General features: G+C 42.9%; 1 protein-coding gene across 1 annotated transcript in view; it reads left to right on the top strand.

Annotated features, from left to right (window-relative positions):
• The window catches only part of ANO1 (anoctamin 1), a 71,028-nt gene that overhangs the window by 31,993 nt on the left and 21,714 nt on the right, over positions 1-17,321 (top strand). Inside the window, exons 3-12 of the mRNA XM_058025920.1 lie at positions 896-1,222; positions 3,557-3,655; positions 4,622-4,773; positions 5,962-6,016; positions 8,438-8,489; positions 10,923-10,988; positions 11,485-11,540; positions 13,010-13,051; positions 16,055-16,119; positions 16,672-16,806. Of these exons, the coding sequence (XP_057881903.1) occupies positions 896-1,222; positions 3,557-3,655; positions 4,622-4,773; positions 5,962-6,016; positions 8,438-8,489; positions 10,923-10,988; positions 11,485-11,540; positions 13,010-13,051; positions 16,055-16,119; positions 16,672-16,806 (1,049 nt within the window). The remainder of the gene's footprint in view (positions 1-895; positions 1,223-3,556; positions 3,656-4,621; positions 4,774-5,961; positions 6,017-8,437; positions 8,490-10,922; positions 10,989-11,484; positions 11,541-13,009; positions 13,052-16,054; positions 16,120-16,671; positions 16,807-17,321) is intronic.

Below are 17,321 nucleotides of genomic sequence, written 5' to 3'. Positions count from 1 at the left end.
TGTGAAAACAAATTCCAGTTACTAGTGAATTTTCTTCCTTTTTTTTTTAATATTTTCTGAATCTCCAAGGGTAGAATTGTGAATTATGCATGAGAACTGTTATAAAAGTAGAAATAAATTAGTTGTTAGTACTTTTTGTTTGTTTGTTTGTTTCTACAGTTGCCCTGTGCAGTTTTCAGATAAATGCTTGGAAATGAAATTTTGTTTTGATCTGTACCTTTCATGTATCTTGCAACACTTACCCAGCATTAACCCAGGCTGGGAATAAAGCCATTGCCACCATCAGATTGCATAGTGACATAGGTTTTATAAGTGGGTAAAAGAAGTGATGAACTCAATAAGCAGTGACCCTGCTTCCCTGGCCACTTTCCATGGCGTTTTTGGCCGTGCCGCAGGAGCAGCTGGCTCCCTTCAGTCTGTATCTAAGATGATCTCTTTCTCAGATGATATGGACTTGCAATGATAGATAAGAGAAGTGAGAAATGTTTCCACATGATATTAATCTATTTGTCAGAATTGCAGCATTGCAGATGTCACGGGTGGAAAAGGACAGACGATCTTAGTGGCGATTAACCCCCAAAGGAGAAAACCAAACCCAGCAAGTAGCTGACTTATGAACCAGTGTGCTGGTGATTAGATTAAATCCCAGTCATGCAATCTATTTATTTCTGACCAATAAAATCCCAGCTGGCTATCAGTAAAATTAAAGGTGTTAACTTGCAAAAATTTTTGGAGTAAGTAGCATGGGGGGAACTCCTCTCATCTGCTGGCTGTCTGGAGAGAGGGCATCGTGTGCTCCAGGCAAAAGGAGCCTTCAGAGGAGAGGATGGTCTGTCCGGTGCTTGTGCTGGGCTGTACATTCATTATTCTTCTCTCTTCTTCTCTCCACATACAGTTATTAAATTCCCTATCCAAAAACCCAGATGCTGATTGCAAGTATGGGCTGTACTTCAGAGATGGCAAGAGGAAGGTGGACTACATCCTGGTTTACCACTACAAGAAGTCCTCAGCCGGGAGGACTCTGGCCAGGAGACCTCAGCAGAACGATGCCAGTGTCCGAAGCAGCAGGCAGGACCAGCCCCTGCCCGGGAAGGGGGTGCAGCTGGAGATGGGGGACCCTGAGCCTCACATGGATTACCACGAGGACGACAAGAGGTTCCGCAGGGAGGAGTACGAGGGGAACCTCGTGGAGGCAGGGCTGGAGCTGGAGCGGGATGAAGATGTAAGGATCCCTTTAGAAGGGTTAGAGGGGGTGGCTGGTGGCCAGGTCCTGGGGGATGCTGAGCTGTCCCTGTGAGCCTGGCTCTGATCAAGGCTGCACAAGCTCAGCCCTTGCAGGATTTGGTTCAGTTAGTGCCATCCTCACCCACTGATTTAGCTGGCTGCACAGGAGTGTGCCATGGTGCTGTAAATGCCCTGAGGAGGTGAAGCTTCCTGACTTTTTTTGACCAGGATTTGTGGTACATGCACCATTGCAACTCGGCTGTGTTGTGCTATCTGGAACTGAGGTTTAAACTGCTCTGAACACTAATCCCAGTTTGGTGGGTTTACAGTATGCAGTGGTTTGGATCCTCTGCTAGTTCCAGCTATGAGGGGGGAAAAAAAATCAGATACAGGCAGTGTCATTTATTCCTCAATATAGGCTTGAGGAAAATTAAATTAGTTCAGGAGGCTCTGGTCCACGCTCCTGCTGGAGCACATGGGTCTGTGTTACAGTTTGCTCTTTCCATTCTTAGACATGAACAGTACAGCTTGTAACATCTTCCACCTGCACCCTGAAAACAGGATATTCTATTAAAAGCCCATTAGACTGTGTAAAAAAATGATGTATGTGAAGTGCTGCCAGTGTGTGATTAGTAGAAATAGACACAGCAGTATTAATTTCAAAGAAAGCTGCTACAATTATCTGACCCAACCAATGTGCCCCAGACTCCTGAGAGAGACGGTAAACATTTATGCTGGTTTTATTTACAAGATCTAAAAGTTGAGATCAGCATTTCAACCTGGGAACAGACTGCATAAAAATTAATCTGTCACCTATTACTCACAAATTACAGACATTTATATCTTTTATATATTATGTAAATGTAATATATATACTTAACATGGTACAATGCAAGAAAACCCCAAAACCTTTCTCCTTTCTGTCTAACAGTAAAAATCAGACTTGCTTTCTGTCCAGCTTGCAGGTTCCTGTAGCACAGAGGGAGCTTGCCTGTCATAGATATTGACATCCTTTTTCAGATGGGAGGTGCCACCTATGACACGTAATATGATTTCAAATGATGCAGAAGGGCTCAGGGGTCAAGACAGGACACAGTAAAAGAAAGGGAACCCTGTCCTTTCAGTGCAAAACACCAAACCACATGAGATGAAAGTGTAAAGATGAAAGCAAGATGTGCGGATTTACATCAGCTTCCACAGCCAGCACATCCACATAGAGGGAAAGATCTGCAATCACTTGGGCCTGAAAAGCCACAAAGCTGCATTGGAGACCTCACTGATTCCAAAAGAGCAAAGGCTTCTTAAACAGATGGTGTTTAATAAACCACTTAAGCTCTCTTCAATGAAATGGCTGGATGGTCACACACAGAGAGTTGTGGTCAGTGGCTCGATGTCCACAAATAATTGATTAAAACAAGGCCAGGTTGGACAGAGCTTGGGGCAGCCTGGCCTTTCCATGGCAGGAGTGATGGAACTAGGTGACTCCTGAGCTCCCTTCCAACCCAAACCATTCCATGGTGCTCTGAGTACCCAGTTTCTAGAAAGCCAGGGGGAATACAGCTGTGTGAAAGCTAGTTATTGTAATAACTGAGTTGGTGCAGCAGTAGGGTTAAAAAGATAATTGAAGTTCATTTCTCTTCTGTTTGCTGAATGCCTCCTAGTTGGGTATCATTTGTCCAGTGCCTTTGAAATGGCTGCTCCAGGGGGAGCAAACATGGATGGATGTGGGAGTGCCAGGAGCAAACATCCGTGTCCAGCCCTCTAGGACACAGCTCAGAGAATTACTGGGCTACAGGCAAACCACTAATATTGCCATTAACTTCTGTCCTCCTTTTGCTTTGTTTGGTGGAGTTCCTCCTACTGGTTTTCCTAACTACGATGCCTTAATGGAGATATTCACATTTGAGTCTAAGGTGTGAGCAGCAGGGATTCTCTCAGCCCCAGCAATTACAGCACACTCACCAAATCACACCATTTTGGCTGGATGCCTCTGCTTCAAATTTAACTGGCTCGGCCTGTATTTGTGTCCACAGTCATTAGCTTTTATTTCCCAAGCAGTTTTTATCTGTTTAACCTTGTGGTAATTGCTCGGGGAGACAATAGCAATTTTTGAGTCACATTCTATAGCAGCTCAGCACAGGGAGGTGTTCAGTGTTTGTCCTGTTGTTAGAAACCAACTCCCTCAAACAAATGAGATTTATCATGTTGGCCCTAATGGACTGTTTGTTCCTTAAATATGTATGAATCACAAGGGGTAATGTATTTAATTTCCTCTCATCAGTAACATTTTCCCCTGCTTTTTTTTTTTTTTTTTTGCCTTTATTTTTTTAAGACCAAAATCCATGGGATTGGATTTGTAAAAATACATGCACCGTGGAATGTATTGTGTCGAGAGGCAGAATTCCTTAAGCTCAAGATGCCCACAAAAAAGGTGAGTCTTGATTTTCTTGTTTTCCTCATGAAGGCATAGTTTAAACATATGTTCCTCTCAGAGCACCTTATAAATGCAGGCTTCTCTTTCCATGAGTATTTTCAAAGCAATTAACTGATGTGCACCAGAAATGAAAGTCACAAATGTACTTGCTTGGGGCAGCAGAGGGAAAAAGTGGAAGGAAGAATGGAAATTAAGAATTTCCATCTGCTACCACTGTCTGTACATGATGAGAGTGATTTCATCCTCAGTGTTTTAAAAGAAGAGGTTTCAATTGATGGTGAAATTTCTGTGTGCCTTTTGGACATTTTTTTCTCACCTGAAGACTGCTAAAACTGAACACCAGGATAGGAATTTGGCTTGCTGGGTTTAGTGACTATTCATATACACAGTCAGTCATGTTTGCAGGAGCTGGGGCCACTCAACCACAAAATAAATTACCTTTCAGAATATTTGAAACATCATTAAAGGAATGACAGTGTATTTTCATCAATTCTAAATCACCTGTGATAGATGGATAGATAGCTACCTGCTCAATGAGCACAGCTCAGAGATGGATTAATATTTAAACACAGACTAAGTGCAGGTCCCAGACTGCACAAAGAAGTCTATAATGGAGCCAGAGACAGTCTCCAAGCCCAGCATCATTTATTACAACACTAAAACCACACTTTTGGTTTAGATTTCATATTAGTTCCCATTATTGCCTCACTTACCAGGGATTTTAATCAGAAGCACAATTATATCAAAAAGTATTTTGTGATCCTGTGGTTCCCTAACCCTTGCTTTGACTTTCCCATCCCTTTATTTCTGATGATTTCAAGAATGTAAACTTCACTCCTCAATAGTTTATTGTGATATATTTATCTGCTTGCTGGTTGATTCCTCACAGTTCACTCTGACCTATGGATAACCAAAAAGCAGTAAAGTTTCACTGATTGGTTTTTTTTCTCCTTGCCCCCTCAGATGTATCAGATCAACCAGACCCACGGACTCCTGAAAAAGATAAATTCTGTGATTCAAAAAATAACGGAGCCCATCCAGCCCAAAGTAGCAGAGCACAAACCTCAGACAGTGAAACGCCTCTCCTACCCCTTCTCCAGAGAGAAGCAGCACTTGTGAGTGATACCTTCCCTGAATATCCACAGGTTCCAGTCTCTGACAGCAGCTCAGGCACCAGAGGGTGAATGGGAACATGAACACCAACACTTTGGTGGGCATTGCTGTGAAGAATATTTCCATTTTGCAGTAAATTTACTTTCTGGGGGATGTTTTTTTGGCTCTGTGTGTTTTAGCTGCTGTTGTAGCACATAATGCGCATCTGTATAACCGTACCTGCATAACTTCAACTGCCAGGCTGCCAAAAGGGGATTTATAACGTGATTTATAACAGTCTCTTCTCCACATTAAATAAATTGCTCAGTAAAACTTGTAGCCAGAGATGTGGGTTGATAAATTTCAGAATAATTTAATCTATCTGGTGTGGGCAGCTGACACAGGTAGTGCCAAGCAGGCCTTGCCTTTGAAGTGCTGTGAAGTCAGAGGTGGCTTTGCCACCCGTCCCAGATCAGCAAGAACAGCTGTAAATGTGGGTGTAGGGAAAAAATCACGGGGTAGAGCCCAGCCAAAGCTTCTCCTGCCCTGGATTGCTCTGCTGCTGCTCTTCCCTGGCCAGCATCCCAGAGGAGTCACTTTGAAGGCCGTGTTTATGGATGTGCCAGCTGGAACAAACAGTAGTCCTAGGGCAGGATCTCTTCCCTGCACCCCCAGGGCTTTGAGGGTTTCATCCAGAGATGCAGAGCAGTGTGTGTGACATCTTGGGCTTGCTGGAAATGTCTTTGTGTGTTGGCTGCGTGTAGGGCATTCCTGGAAGTTCAGGGAAGGTCCAGAATATGCTCCTCATGGGTCTCACACTGTTTGCAGGTGGCTTTTCCAGGAACAGCACCTGTGTCTCTGCTGGGTGAGGGGAGGAAACAGAGGCCTCACAGGGAAAATTAAAGATTATGAGGGGAAATTCAAGGCCAGCAGTGGTCAGGGATTCAACTTAAATGAGTGTTAACACTCTCTTTTGTGCTGAAAAACCTATAGAGACATAAAACCAGTGAAATGTATAAGCAGCCTCTTTAAATTGTGGGAGTTGGGTTGGACTTGCTTTTTAGCAGGGTTTCTTCTATAAGCTGTTCTTTGATTTGAGCTCTGAGAGATCCCCAGGAGAAATGAAAATATTGAAGGGGTCAACAAGAACAGGAAATTACTGACTTTTTTTTTTTTTTAACCTAATGGGCTTCCTTCTAATCTTTTAACAGATTTGATTTGTCTGACAAAGATTCCTTCTTCGACAGTAAAACCAGAAGCACTATAGTAAGTACTGCCTATAAATAATTTATGGTGGATATTGCCTCAGTCGTGGTGTTAACAGCTTTAGTGCAATGCCTGTTCAAGTTTATCTTTCTTAACCAAATGCCAAGGATCTCCTGTGCCATCAGGTACTGAAATGATTCCAGATTTAGTGCTGAGTACTGTTTGATGCCAACAGGTTGCTGCCTTTTGGAAAATAATTTGGATCTTCTTTCTAGGTCATGGTTAATTTTCTTAGTAGAGATATCACCAGGGAATGTTTAGATTTTACCACTCCTTCTGCCCACCAGCTGCCTGCACCCACGAGGGGTTTAACTTCTTGTAAATACACATTGCTCTTTTTGCAAAATGCTGCTAAATACCCCGAGACAAATTCTAACGAAACAGCCAGGTGTTTTCAGGGAATATTATTTATAGTTTCTGGGGGGACATTCTCTATAATGGTGGTATTGAAAGTGTTGAGGTTGATGGCTTTTATCTGACTTACAGAACGCAAAATAGAGCTGGGGAAGAAGGTGTAGCCTCATTTATAGCCACCAAAGGAGGAATTGAAAGGCCAACTCGTGTGACATCCAGGGCAGCTGGAAAGGGCAGTGCCAAGCTGCCCTGGCTGCAGCACATTTCAGAGGATAACAGGGACTCTTTGCCCCATTCCACTGCTCCTAACTGGTGCCTTGGAATGTGACTGCCAGCATGCTTTTATCTTATATTTAACTTCAGCCTTTTGGGATGCCAAGTGGTTTCCAAAAGAGCTTATATCCCAGTCATAGCTGCCTTTAATTGCTGTGGTGATAAGGGGTGTAAGATATCCAACTTCCCTTTCCTGCTCTGAAATTCCAGCTTATTTCACAGTGTAGTTCCCCACCAGCCTGAAGAGCAGGGGTTTGATGTGAGCACTGGTTATGGGGGTGAGGTGAGCTGGACCGGGGGAGGCAGATGCAGGAGCACAGAAATGGGGAAGAAAAAATAATATTGATTTGGTGTATTTGCAAATAAAACATTTAACTTGAGATTGGGGGATAAAAAAAAGCCTGGCTTTTGTTTGTAGGCTTTTTTTTTATGTGTCCAGATGTATAGGGAAAAAATCTTGGAAGTACAAAGAACTCAACAAATGAAGAGTTCAAATTCATGACAGGATGAGCAAGGCAGCAAGACAAAATGGCTCCATGGAACAAGAGGGTGAGCAAGACTGACTGGAAAATGGGGCTGAAGCAGGAGCTCAGAGCAGAGGCTGAGAGGAAAAGGAGGGACAAGGGTTTTTTAAACAACTGAAGGAACACTGGGCATATAAGAATTATGCTGCTGCTGTGCTGCTTTGTGTGAAATCCCTGCAAATCACCCAGTAATGAAGAACATATTGAATGTTTCCCAACATCATTTTATTCTGTGTGCATTGCTGTTTGTATTCTTCTTTCTTAAAGTTCTCCCCTGCCTTTCTCAAATGTATTTTTGAACCGCAGTGCAAATATTGACCCTTCCACCTACTGCGAAATGAACAAGAATCTAGTCACTACCCATGAGTCTTTGATGAATAGAAACTAAGCCAAAGACCTTTCAGTTATTAAAAAAGAAAATAAAAAAAATGTATTATATAACTGGAAATCTCTCTGTGACAGCCCTTTAATTCACCGGGGTTACAAGACGACAGACTCATATGTAGACTTGGGATGAGTTGTGGGACTTGCCCCGGATGCCCTCACTTGCTTCCTCCAGTGAATTGGGCAAGAGTCAAGTTAGCACATAGATTAGGGAGCTGGGAAACAGTCCCCACCTCTGCTGAGAGGCCAGGCAGTGGGCAGGAGGTGTCTTTGCTCCAGGTTTCCCTGTGCTGCCTGCTTGCTCTGCCAGAGAAATGGGAACAGCCAAAAGCCGAACCTCGCGGGCAGCCTGCTGAGCTGTGCAAAGGTTACTCGACAATAAGTGCAGTAAATCCCAAAATAAATACATCTGTTTTGCCACTGAGGTCAGGCAGGCTCAGAGATGTTAAGGTCAGCCTGTGTTAGTCCAGTTTGATAAACGGCTGCGTGCTGTGTACACGCCATGAGCCCAGAGCTCTGTGTGGCTCCTTGGGATGGAGCCAGCCTGTGCCCTGGAGGCCAGGGAAGAGCTGCTCCAGGTGGAAGAACACCCCTGAGCTCCAATCGATGGCTAACATGAGCAAAACTTGCATTTCTGTTGTGCCAGGGGTAGATGTAACCTTGTTTGCCCCCATCAGTTCTCCTGGTAGCTGACTATTTAGCTAAGCTTTTCTCTCCTGTACACAGAGAGCTCTGAGCCCCACTCTCCTGAACACCATGACTTTTATTAAAGAGTGATGACTTCATCCACATCTTGGCTTGGCCAATATTTGAGCTGTACACAAAAAGATTGTGCTTGTCACTGGCGGTGTCTGAAGTAACCCTGCCTTTTCTTTTGCTTCTGTAGGTTTATGAAATATTGAAAAGAACGACGTGTACCAAAGCAAAATATAGCATGGGTAAGGAACTTTATTTAGCTTTAAGATCAATATCTTTTTCAGGTATTGAAAATAATTGTATGTTGTAAATGGCTGTGGAGTTTAGGTTTTCCCCCTGGTCTCTAATTCGATGTATGAGGATGTAATTGTTTTATTTGGAAATCTGATTCAATTTATGCAGCTGTTTGACATTTTCTCAAATGTGAATTCATAGATTAAATTAAATGGTAAGTGAGCATGTAGGCTCTGCAGATGTGACTTAGGATGGATGGTGACATAAACCAGCAGATGAGATGTGCTCTGTGTTCTACACTCCCTGAAATGGATTGAGGGTATTTCTGTGAAATTAAATCCAATACCTGCAGTGAAAATCTGTGGCTTGGCCCATTTCATTCAAGTAGGAGCCCCACATTTTATAGTGGGATGGTTTTCCAGTGACTTGAGGGGAATGGTCTTGACCGTCCTGAGGGGAACTGAGATGAGCCCTCTGGAGCAGCCAGGGCTTGCACTGGAACTGGGCACCTCAGCCCTCAGAGCAGATGCTGCAAGTCAGGGGATGAGAAGTTTGTGCTACCACAACCAAGAGTTTCAGGATTTCAGCCCTGGGGTTTGTGCTGTAAAAATTAAACTCATAATAGAGATGAATTGCAAATCAGGCCACCTTGAAGATTTGGTGGCAGCTGATCCTGCTCAGCTGTTATATACTTTATTTTACATGATACTTGACTGTGGAACCAAAGTTAACAAATAGTTAATGGTAAATCCAAACAAAGTGAGAAAAGTGTGTAAACATGGAAGAAAATGTTTGGTAACTGATGAAATCTGTTATGGCATGTATTTGCCTACAAAAATGTTAAATAAAACAATAGGAACTTGAATTACAGGTAGTTCTGTTCAATATTGACCCATCAGCTGCCTAGAAAGACATCAAATAATAGAAGAACAATTACGCCACAAATTATTTCCATGCTTTGACTTTTGTGTTGAAGTAACAACATACAACGCACAATTGTTGACTCCTAATATACACTAAAATTTGGTGTCCAGCCAGTATTAACAGAAGTGCGGTTCTCTGTAGCATGGGAAATTCAAATTATTCTGTGACTTTCGAGACCCTTTTTGAGTCTGGTGCTGGATCGTTTTCACTGGAAATTACATCTTTGGACTCTTGAAAGAGGAAGGTCACAGAGCTCAGTTTGAATTCTTGCCTTGGAGTTGACTTTTTTTTTTTTTTGGTTCAGTAAATGGGAAGCACAGCAGGGATTAGTTGAATAGGGAAGACACTCATGTATGTTAGAGTGTTAGGATTCCTGGATGGTTCTTCTACCTGAGACTGGCAAGGCCACACAATATCGGTAATAAAAATGCCACCAGGCCCGCCCTGCATAACTCAATCAGCTCCTTTGTGTTCCAGTGCTGGAATGCTGGGTTACAACCCAGCAGAGGTGGCAAACAGATTTAAACAAACACTGATAATGCTGCAGCACCGCTGCCCAGCAGGAAAAAAGCAGCTGCCCAGGGGAACACAGTGGCCTTTGTTATTTATTGGGAAAATTTTGTGAAAATGTGGATCTGGCTTCACTTTTGAATCCAGATCTGTAGTACAGGGGGACTATGTAGCTCTTCTCACAGCCCTAGAAAAATCATTTATCTGCTCACCAGTTGTGTCTGCCAGGAGTGTGGAAACATTTGCAGACAATTCATAGACCTGTATAATCTTAAATAGGGCTTTGAAAATTAATATCAGTATCTGCAAGATACTGAGCACTCCTGGAGCTGCTCTTCCAGCAGGTGATTAGTATCTCAAAAATGTTAATGAACTTGAACAACCCTCATTTCAAGAGCAATCAAAAATTACTCTACAGTGAGCTGGTTCCTGGTTCATAGTCACTGTTCCTTCACACCCAGTCCCACACTCTTTTCTTAGCCATGAGCTGATGGGCAGCATGTAGCTCACCAGAACACCTCATTTTTCTTTTCTTTTTTTAAGTCTTTTCAAATTGTTCCCAATGCTAGTGGCCAGATTTATATATATTAATTTTTTTTTCAGTTGGCATTAATCACCATTGCCCTGCACAAAGACAAGTGCTTGACTTAGCTCTGACTAGTTCACTCCAACCCCAAATGTATGTTCATGGGCAATGTGATGCTTCCAGACATGGTGAACAGAATTGGAAGTAGCTCTATTAAAGCCAGCAGCTGCAGGAGGAAAGAACATTAGAGAATTAATGAGCTACAGCCCTCCAAAGGCCCAGGTCCAGCCACCTTTGGGGATGGTGCAGCATTCCTCCAAACTTTCACACCAACTCCTCCCTCTGCCCCCCGTTAAGGAGTGACACCACCCCTGGGAAAGGCAGGACTCCTCCCAGTCCCTTGTGCCACAGGCATTTAATAGATGAAGCACTAATTGCTTTCAGCCTCATGCATGTCACTAATAAACGGCTGTGTAAACAGGGAAAGGAGAGGGAAGAAAGAAGGAAACTGCCCTTTTAAATAAAAGACGAAAATGTGGTAAATATGGTAAGTATTACGCCAAGGTCTTCGCAAAGGCTTTCCCTACAATTTCTCTGATCAATCTGACACCTGAATTCAACACTTTGCGTGGGTGACGTGTGTGGATGTGGGTTTCCCTGTGCCATCAATTCCAGCCATATTCTTCTTGTGATCCAGCCTTCTGCTACACTTTCAAATCTTCAGGCTTGCCCTTAAATCAAACTGACTTTTCAGAAAATGTAATTTATTTTAATGACTAATTCCAAGTCATTGGCTTCTAATTCTCGATTCTCAAATATATATGACTTCCTCTTGCTCTCTGCAGTTTTCCATTTCATAAAATGAGTCACGTATAATAACCTGTATGATTAAAAATGAAACTACATGGAAAGGAATAAGATGGCAGCAAAATCATTATCTGATCAAATGGCTGTTATTTTGAGGGAGATCTCCTGGAAGGATGATGAAGTGAGGCTGTCTAACCTTGAAATTATAAATAACTATTATGTCTTTATTTTTCAAGGGATCACCAGCCTGCTTGCCAATGGGGTTTACAGTGCTGCATATCCTCTGCATGACGTAAGTGATCTCACAATATATTTTACACACGTCTGCTGTCTGTCACCAAGAAATCCCTCATGTGTGACGTGTTGGTGGCATCATACCAAACATGACTGACTTTTTTCTCCCTTGTGTCATGACTGCAGTAACTTCTGCATGTTGTTTCCATCCTTCTGCTGCTTTTAAGGAATTCCCCACCTCGGTTCTGCCGCCGATGATCATAAATTTGAACATAACATTAGAAGAGTTGTTACAGCGTTTTAGCAAATTAAATTCTCCTGTTGTTTCCTGACCTTCTGCCCCCAAGATCTCTGGCACCGGTGCCAGAAACACATTTATTACCGGGGCACCAAGTAGCTGGTTCCCTTGGCCACATCTCCCTGTGGAGGTGTCAGTAGCTGTGTGTCCATGCAACCAGGTAAGACCATAAGCAAGGATCCGATGTCATGTATTCCATGGGGCTGGATGTGACTGGAGACCTTCCTGCTGATGAAGTTTGCTTCTGAGCAGTTCAGTGAGATGTCAAGAGTGTGTTCAGCTATGGTGCTCATCAGTGAGAGCTCAGGAATTCTGGTGGCATTCAAGACAAGCCAGGGACCCCCATGCTGTCAGAGGTGCACAGAGCTGGCTGCTGGTGCCCTTCTGATTTAGAGGCTCAAGGTGCAACTAGAACTGACAAGCACACACTCTTAGCCTGCAGAAAAGCTTGGCAGATGTCACAGGGGCTGCCTGTCACACCGCTCACGCCTGAGCTGAGTGTGAGTGCCCAAGGGCTGTGGAGCCCAGTGCTGGTTTTTTGGCCTAGGATTTGAGGGTGAAGTGTGTCTTCCTGGTTTTCTGTTCCCCACACTCACACTGGTTTTACATGGGACTGTGAGAGCTTTATCTTGGAGCACCCCAGAGCAGAGCGTCTTTGTCTGCCTGATGTTTGTCATACATGTCAGGGCTCTCAAACTACAGCAGTGCTGTGTGGAAATCGAGAAAGTAAGGTTAAATAAACTTCTCTTCCTGTTCTAGCCTCACATCTTTGGACAGCTGCTGATAATCTTGTAAAGAAGTTATTTATTGTCTTAGTTTGCTCAAAAAATAGCTCCAAATTAAAACCTCAAATCTAATCAGCCCTGAGTGTTTGGAGAGTCTGGAGAGGGAGCAGCTCTCTCAGCTGGTTCCTTCTCTTCCCAGTGGACTGAGCTGAACCCCAAATACCATGGCAATACCGCATCCTTTCCCTGGACATTTTTAGGCCACCTTTATCACTTATTCATTCCTTTTCCCCCCATGACAGACACTATTGCTCTCTCCTAATGTGCCCAATGACAGAAGACAAAGTGTGCCTTGACAAATGGGCTCCTAAAATACAGCATTATTTTACAGATTGCTTTTTCTGGTTTTGATGCATTAAGTGAGTGGGAGACGTGGGCATGCAGGATCAGAGCAGTTCTTGGCACAAGCCGCTGGATGACGCAGATTTTTCTCTCTCTTTAAAGGGTGACTATGAAGGTGAAAACGTGGAGCCCAATGACAGAAAAGTAAGTTGATGCACAGGGGGGTTTAACATATTCACAAGAATCCCAGCCTGAAGAGTCACCTGTTGGAATCTGGATGTTTTTGCCAAAATCCCACAGAAAATGCTGCAAAAAGGCACTAAATGCCAAGCAGCTTAAGGAAAAAAGTGCTTTGCAGCATTTAAATTTGCCCAAATGTGGAATGTAGTGTGGATATGTATGAAGTACTCAGCTCAGTAATGATACATTTCATACCATATTGGTAAGAATATTGACATATGTTCAGATAATGTTATTTCAGGCCAGCTCTGATGAGAGTATGCTCAGTCATATTCTGCTGTCTGTACTGGGCATAAATCCTGCTTCATTCCATGGCATGAGGATCAGAATTGGAGGAGTGGGAGGCAGAGGCAGTTTATGCACATAAGCATGAAAGTGATTGGGAAAGATAAATATTGAATATTTTTTAGAATAAGAGGTCCTCAACAATGTTTTAATGTAGCTCTGCAGCTAGAAGCTGTCCTGTGGGTGTACACTGAGGCATTGCATCACTTTTTGCTGAAGTTAATGCTTTAAATTGTGATTTTATTGTCTGTATATGAAAAACATTTGTTCATTGTGGTAAAACAAGTAGAAATCCTAAGGAAGTACTTTTCCTAAGGAACTAGGAAGTAGTACTTTATAGTAAGGAAGTATGAGCAAAAACCAAAATTTTCCACTCTTTGTGGAAATGCTGATTTCTTAAATTCAAAGCTCGGTGACTTCATCCTCCCTATCACATTTCCCCAAAGAAGGGGTGGCTTTTGTCTGTGCATCAGACAAAAACTGAAGTGGAGAGGTGACAACCAGTTCTCTCAGGAGGAGCTACTAAATTTGGGTGCTGAATGTGCTGGGGTTTCAGTCCCGAAACTTTGCTTTTCCTGTTTGTGTCATGATTTTTATTTTTATTTTCTCCAAAGATATGCTCTGAACAGTCAGGTCATAGGAAAAGCAGATTTAAAGATCTTCAGGATTTATGCATAAAAATAGGTTCTAAAAATTGATAGTGTGCTGGTCCTTCAGGTGCAAATGGCTCATCAAAAGGCAGTGAATGTTATTTCCCTCCCTCTATTGATTTGTGTTAAAAATACCACACATTTGTCTTTTCATTATTAAGCAACACATCACTCAACTAAAAATAGAATGGAAGTCCATGTTTTCTGGAAGTGTCCAGATTATCTTCTGCATTACTAACATCTCAAAGTTCACAAATTCACTAATTTCACAAGTTCATTGTGTGTTTGGAAGTGTTTACCTTGGCTTTTGACTTTAAGTTCCATCAAATAATCTTTTGGTGTGTTTTGGCATGTCTCTTCTGGTTTCTTGAAGCTTTCTTTAATCTTATCCAACACTAGGCTGGGCCTGTGCCTTTTTTAACAAGAAAATTAAAGATTTGAGGCCTAGAAATGAAGTAAATATTTAGGTCTAGTGTGCTGATCTCCTCTAATCATGTCTTTGAAGCTGTGCTTTGAATATCAGGCTGATAAATGTCAGGATAAATGAGATAATTCATTTGTACTTTAGGCACAAATCTGGTTTCAAGTTGCACAAAACTAAAACATGGCACTGATGCAAAATCTTCTCAGCTTAGTGTTTTCCTGATATGGCTGACCAGCTTGTATCACAGAACAGGAATCTAATTTTCAGCATAAACTCAGTTTTAAAGATTAAATTTTAAAAAGTATATATAGAAGGAAGTGGTTTAGCTAGTGCTGCTTGTGGATGTTGAGGTGTGTCCCAAATCATTGCTTCCCAGACATAGGCAGTTGGCCTTAAACCTTTGGAAAATGTGGTTGAAATAAACCTAAAGCAGAATAAAAAAAAAATTTGCAAGAATGTTGCTGTTTAATAAAGGCCTGCTGTTAAGTTTCAGTTCCTTCCCTTACTGCTGTAAGGAAATTAATAATGATTCATGATTTTTGGTTGCAGAGGGGAAAACCTACATCCCATTTACATTTTTGACGTCATATTTCTGTAAAAGCTGAGAAGTTGCTTTGTTGGTTTTTTAATGAGTCAAGCCATTTGTATAAGTACAGCAGTTCAGCTTGGAAAAATTCTCTGTTAATGGTTTGGCAAGGGAATTCCAAAATTGCTGTAGGAACATGGTTTGCACTGGGACTTCTCTGTGATCAAGTGTGAGCAGCAGGAATGGGCATGGGCAGTGGCCAGGCTCTGGTGTGCCCTTTTCTGTTTGCTGCATGTCACTGGAGACGTGTAGGAGTTTGACAACTGTCAAGTTTCCCATGATAAAATAGCCTGGAGTTTAGGGAATAACATCCTGTTTGGTCAAGGAACAAGATCCATCCTGTTGCCCTCCCTGCACTGGTACTGGTTTCAGTCTTTGCTCCCCATTGAGTTTCATTTCTTGGTCACTCTGTTGGCTGAATTGAATGAGGGACGAAAGTGAGGGTTGAGAAACACTATTTATATATTTTACAAAATAGGGGGTGAGTTGAAGGTCTCAGAGGAACCTATTTTTGTGAGGCATTCAGTTTTGCAAATCAGTAACGGGGATCATTGTTTTCCTTGGCCCACATCCTGACAAAAAGGAAGAGTAGAAATTGTTGGCTTCTTGTGGTTTAAAGCTGAAGAAAAATTTTAAATTGAGGCACCTCAGCCCAGCACCTCTTTCTGGATGCTGAATTATAGTGAAATGGCCTGAGGTTGTGTCTGGGGAGGTTGAGGTTGGATGTCAGAAGGTTCTTCCCCCAGAGGGTGGCTGGGCCCACGGACCACAAAACCAGCACTGCTGTCCCTGTCTCTGCTTAGGTGTCCATCAGTCCAGCTGCTGAAGAGCCTTTCAATGTGCTGGAATCCATCTCTCTGTTGTAGCATGCCAAACCATCTCATTTACTTTTAATATTTAATTCAGGCTGCGCGTGTTGGGCCGCAACCCCGGTGTGGTGAGGCCTGCGGGGCCTGCAGCGTCCAAAGCAGAACCTGGTGGTGCTTTAGCTCTCACCTTTCTCGTGCTTTTCTGTCTTCCAGCTCCTGTGTGAGGAGTGGGCGAGCTATGGAGTGTTTTATAAATACCAGCCCATCGACTTGGTGAGGTGAGAGTTCAACCCTGGGCAGAGATGAAGCTCTGCAGGGATGCTCGTGCCCCATTCCCCTGGGTGGATGCTGCCCTCAGTACACCCTCACCCCGGGGGATTCCAGAGAATGGGAAATTCACTGGGAGAAAAGGAGTTTTCTGTGAGTTTAGAACATGCTGATATATCCCACACTGAGTGAAAGCTTGCGGGGGATATATTTTTAATTAATTTTGTTTGCTCGTGATAAGACTCTCTGAGGAAAGCGAGGTGCCTTTTTAAGAGGATTCACTCACTGAAGGTCCAGAGATACCAATTTGCACAACAGAAACACAGTGGGGGGAAAGAAATGACCAGTGGGACAAACTTGTTTTCAGGGTGCCTGTATCTCTGGATGGACTCCAAGCATCATGAGAAAGAGAGTCCTCTGAGAAAAAAAAAAATTCCCACAGGTCATCTTACTTTCTCCATGCCTAATCCAGATGTGATTCATAATTTTAGCCACGTTATATTTTAAGAAATAGGAAACATGTCTCTCTCATTCCTTTCTCTTTTTTTCTAAATGTATTTCAGAAAATACTTTGGAGAGAAGATTGGGCTATATTTTGCCTGGCTGGGAGTTTATACACAAATGCTCATTCCAGCTTCAATTGTAGGGATTATCGTTTTCCTCTATGGCTGTGCAACTGTGGATGAGAATATACCCAGGTAAAATAGATGAATAAATAAATTCTGCTGTTAGAGGGCACTTCAAGCTCAAAGTTGCCTTGCTTTACAAATGTTTTATCAGTAATATCTAGGCCAAGCACAGCTGAAATTGGGGTTTCTTGTTGCTGGGTCTTGTCCTGTGCCACCCACATCCCTTCACCCCAGTCCCCATTCCCATCTGTCCCAGCTGGCTGTTGCAGCAGGATGGTGTGCTCCTAAAACTCTCTATCCTCACGCTTCATCATTTGGAAGCTGTGCTTCAAATTAATCCACCTCCACAGCTCCCCTGATCTCAGCTTCCAGTAAAGCACAGAGCTCTCCCAAGGGCACAGAGCAGCCCATTTCTATCTCATTAGCATTCATTGTTACTATTACTTGGGCAGTTTGCATTGATGTCCTAAAAATAATTCTTGGCCGGTTGCTCAGGTGGTTGGGATTTTTCCCAAGCTCAGATCATTATGTTAAAACAAACCAGCAAAATTCTGCTAATGAGGGGGTTTGGTGCTTCCCAGCAC

Source organism: Melospiza georgiana, chromosome 6, assembly GCF_028018845.1.
Source record: "Melospiza georgiana isolate bMelGeo1 chromosome 6, bMelGeo1.pri, whole genome shotgun sequence".
Taxonomy (NCBI): Eukaryota; Metazoa; Chordata; class Aves; order Passeriformes; family Passerellidae; genus Melospiza; species Melospiza georgiana.
The sequence above is the reverse complement of the archived record's forward strand: the minus strand, read 5'-3'. Positions and strand labels throughout refer to the sequence as shown.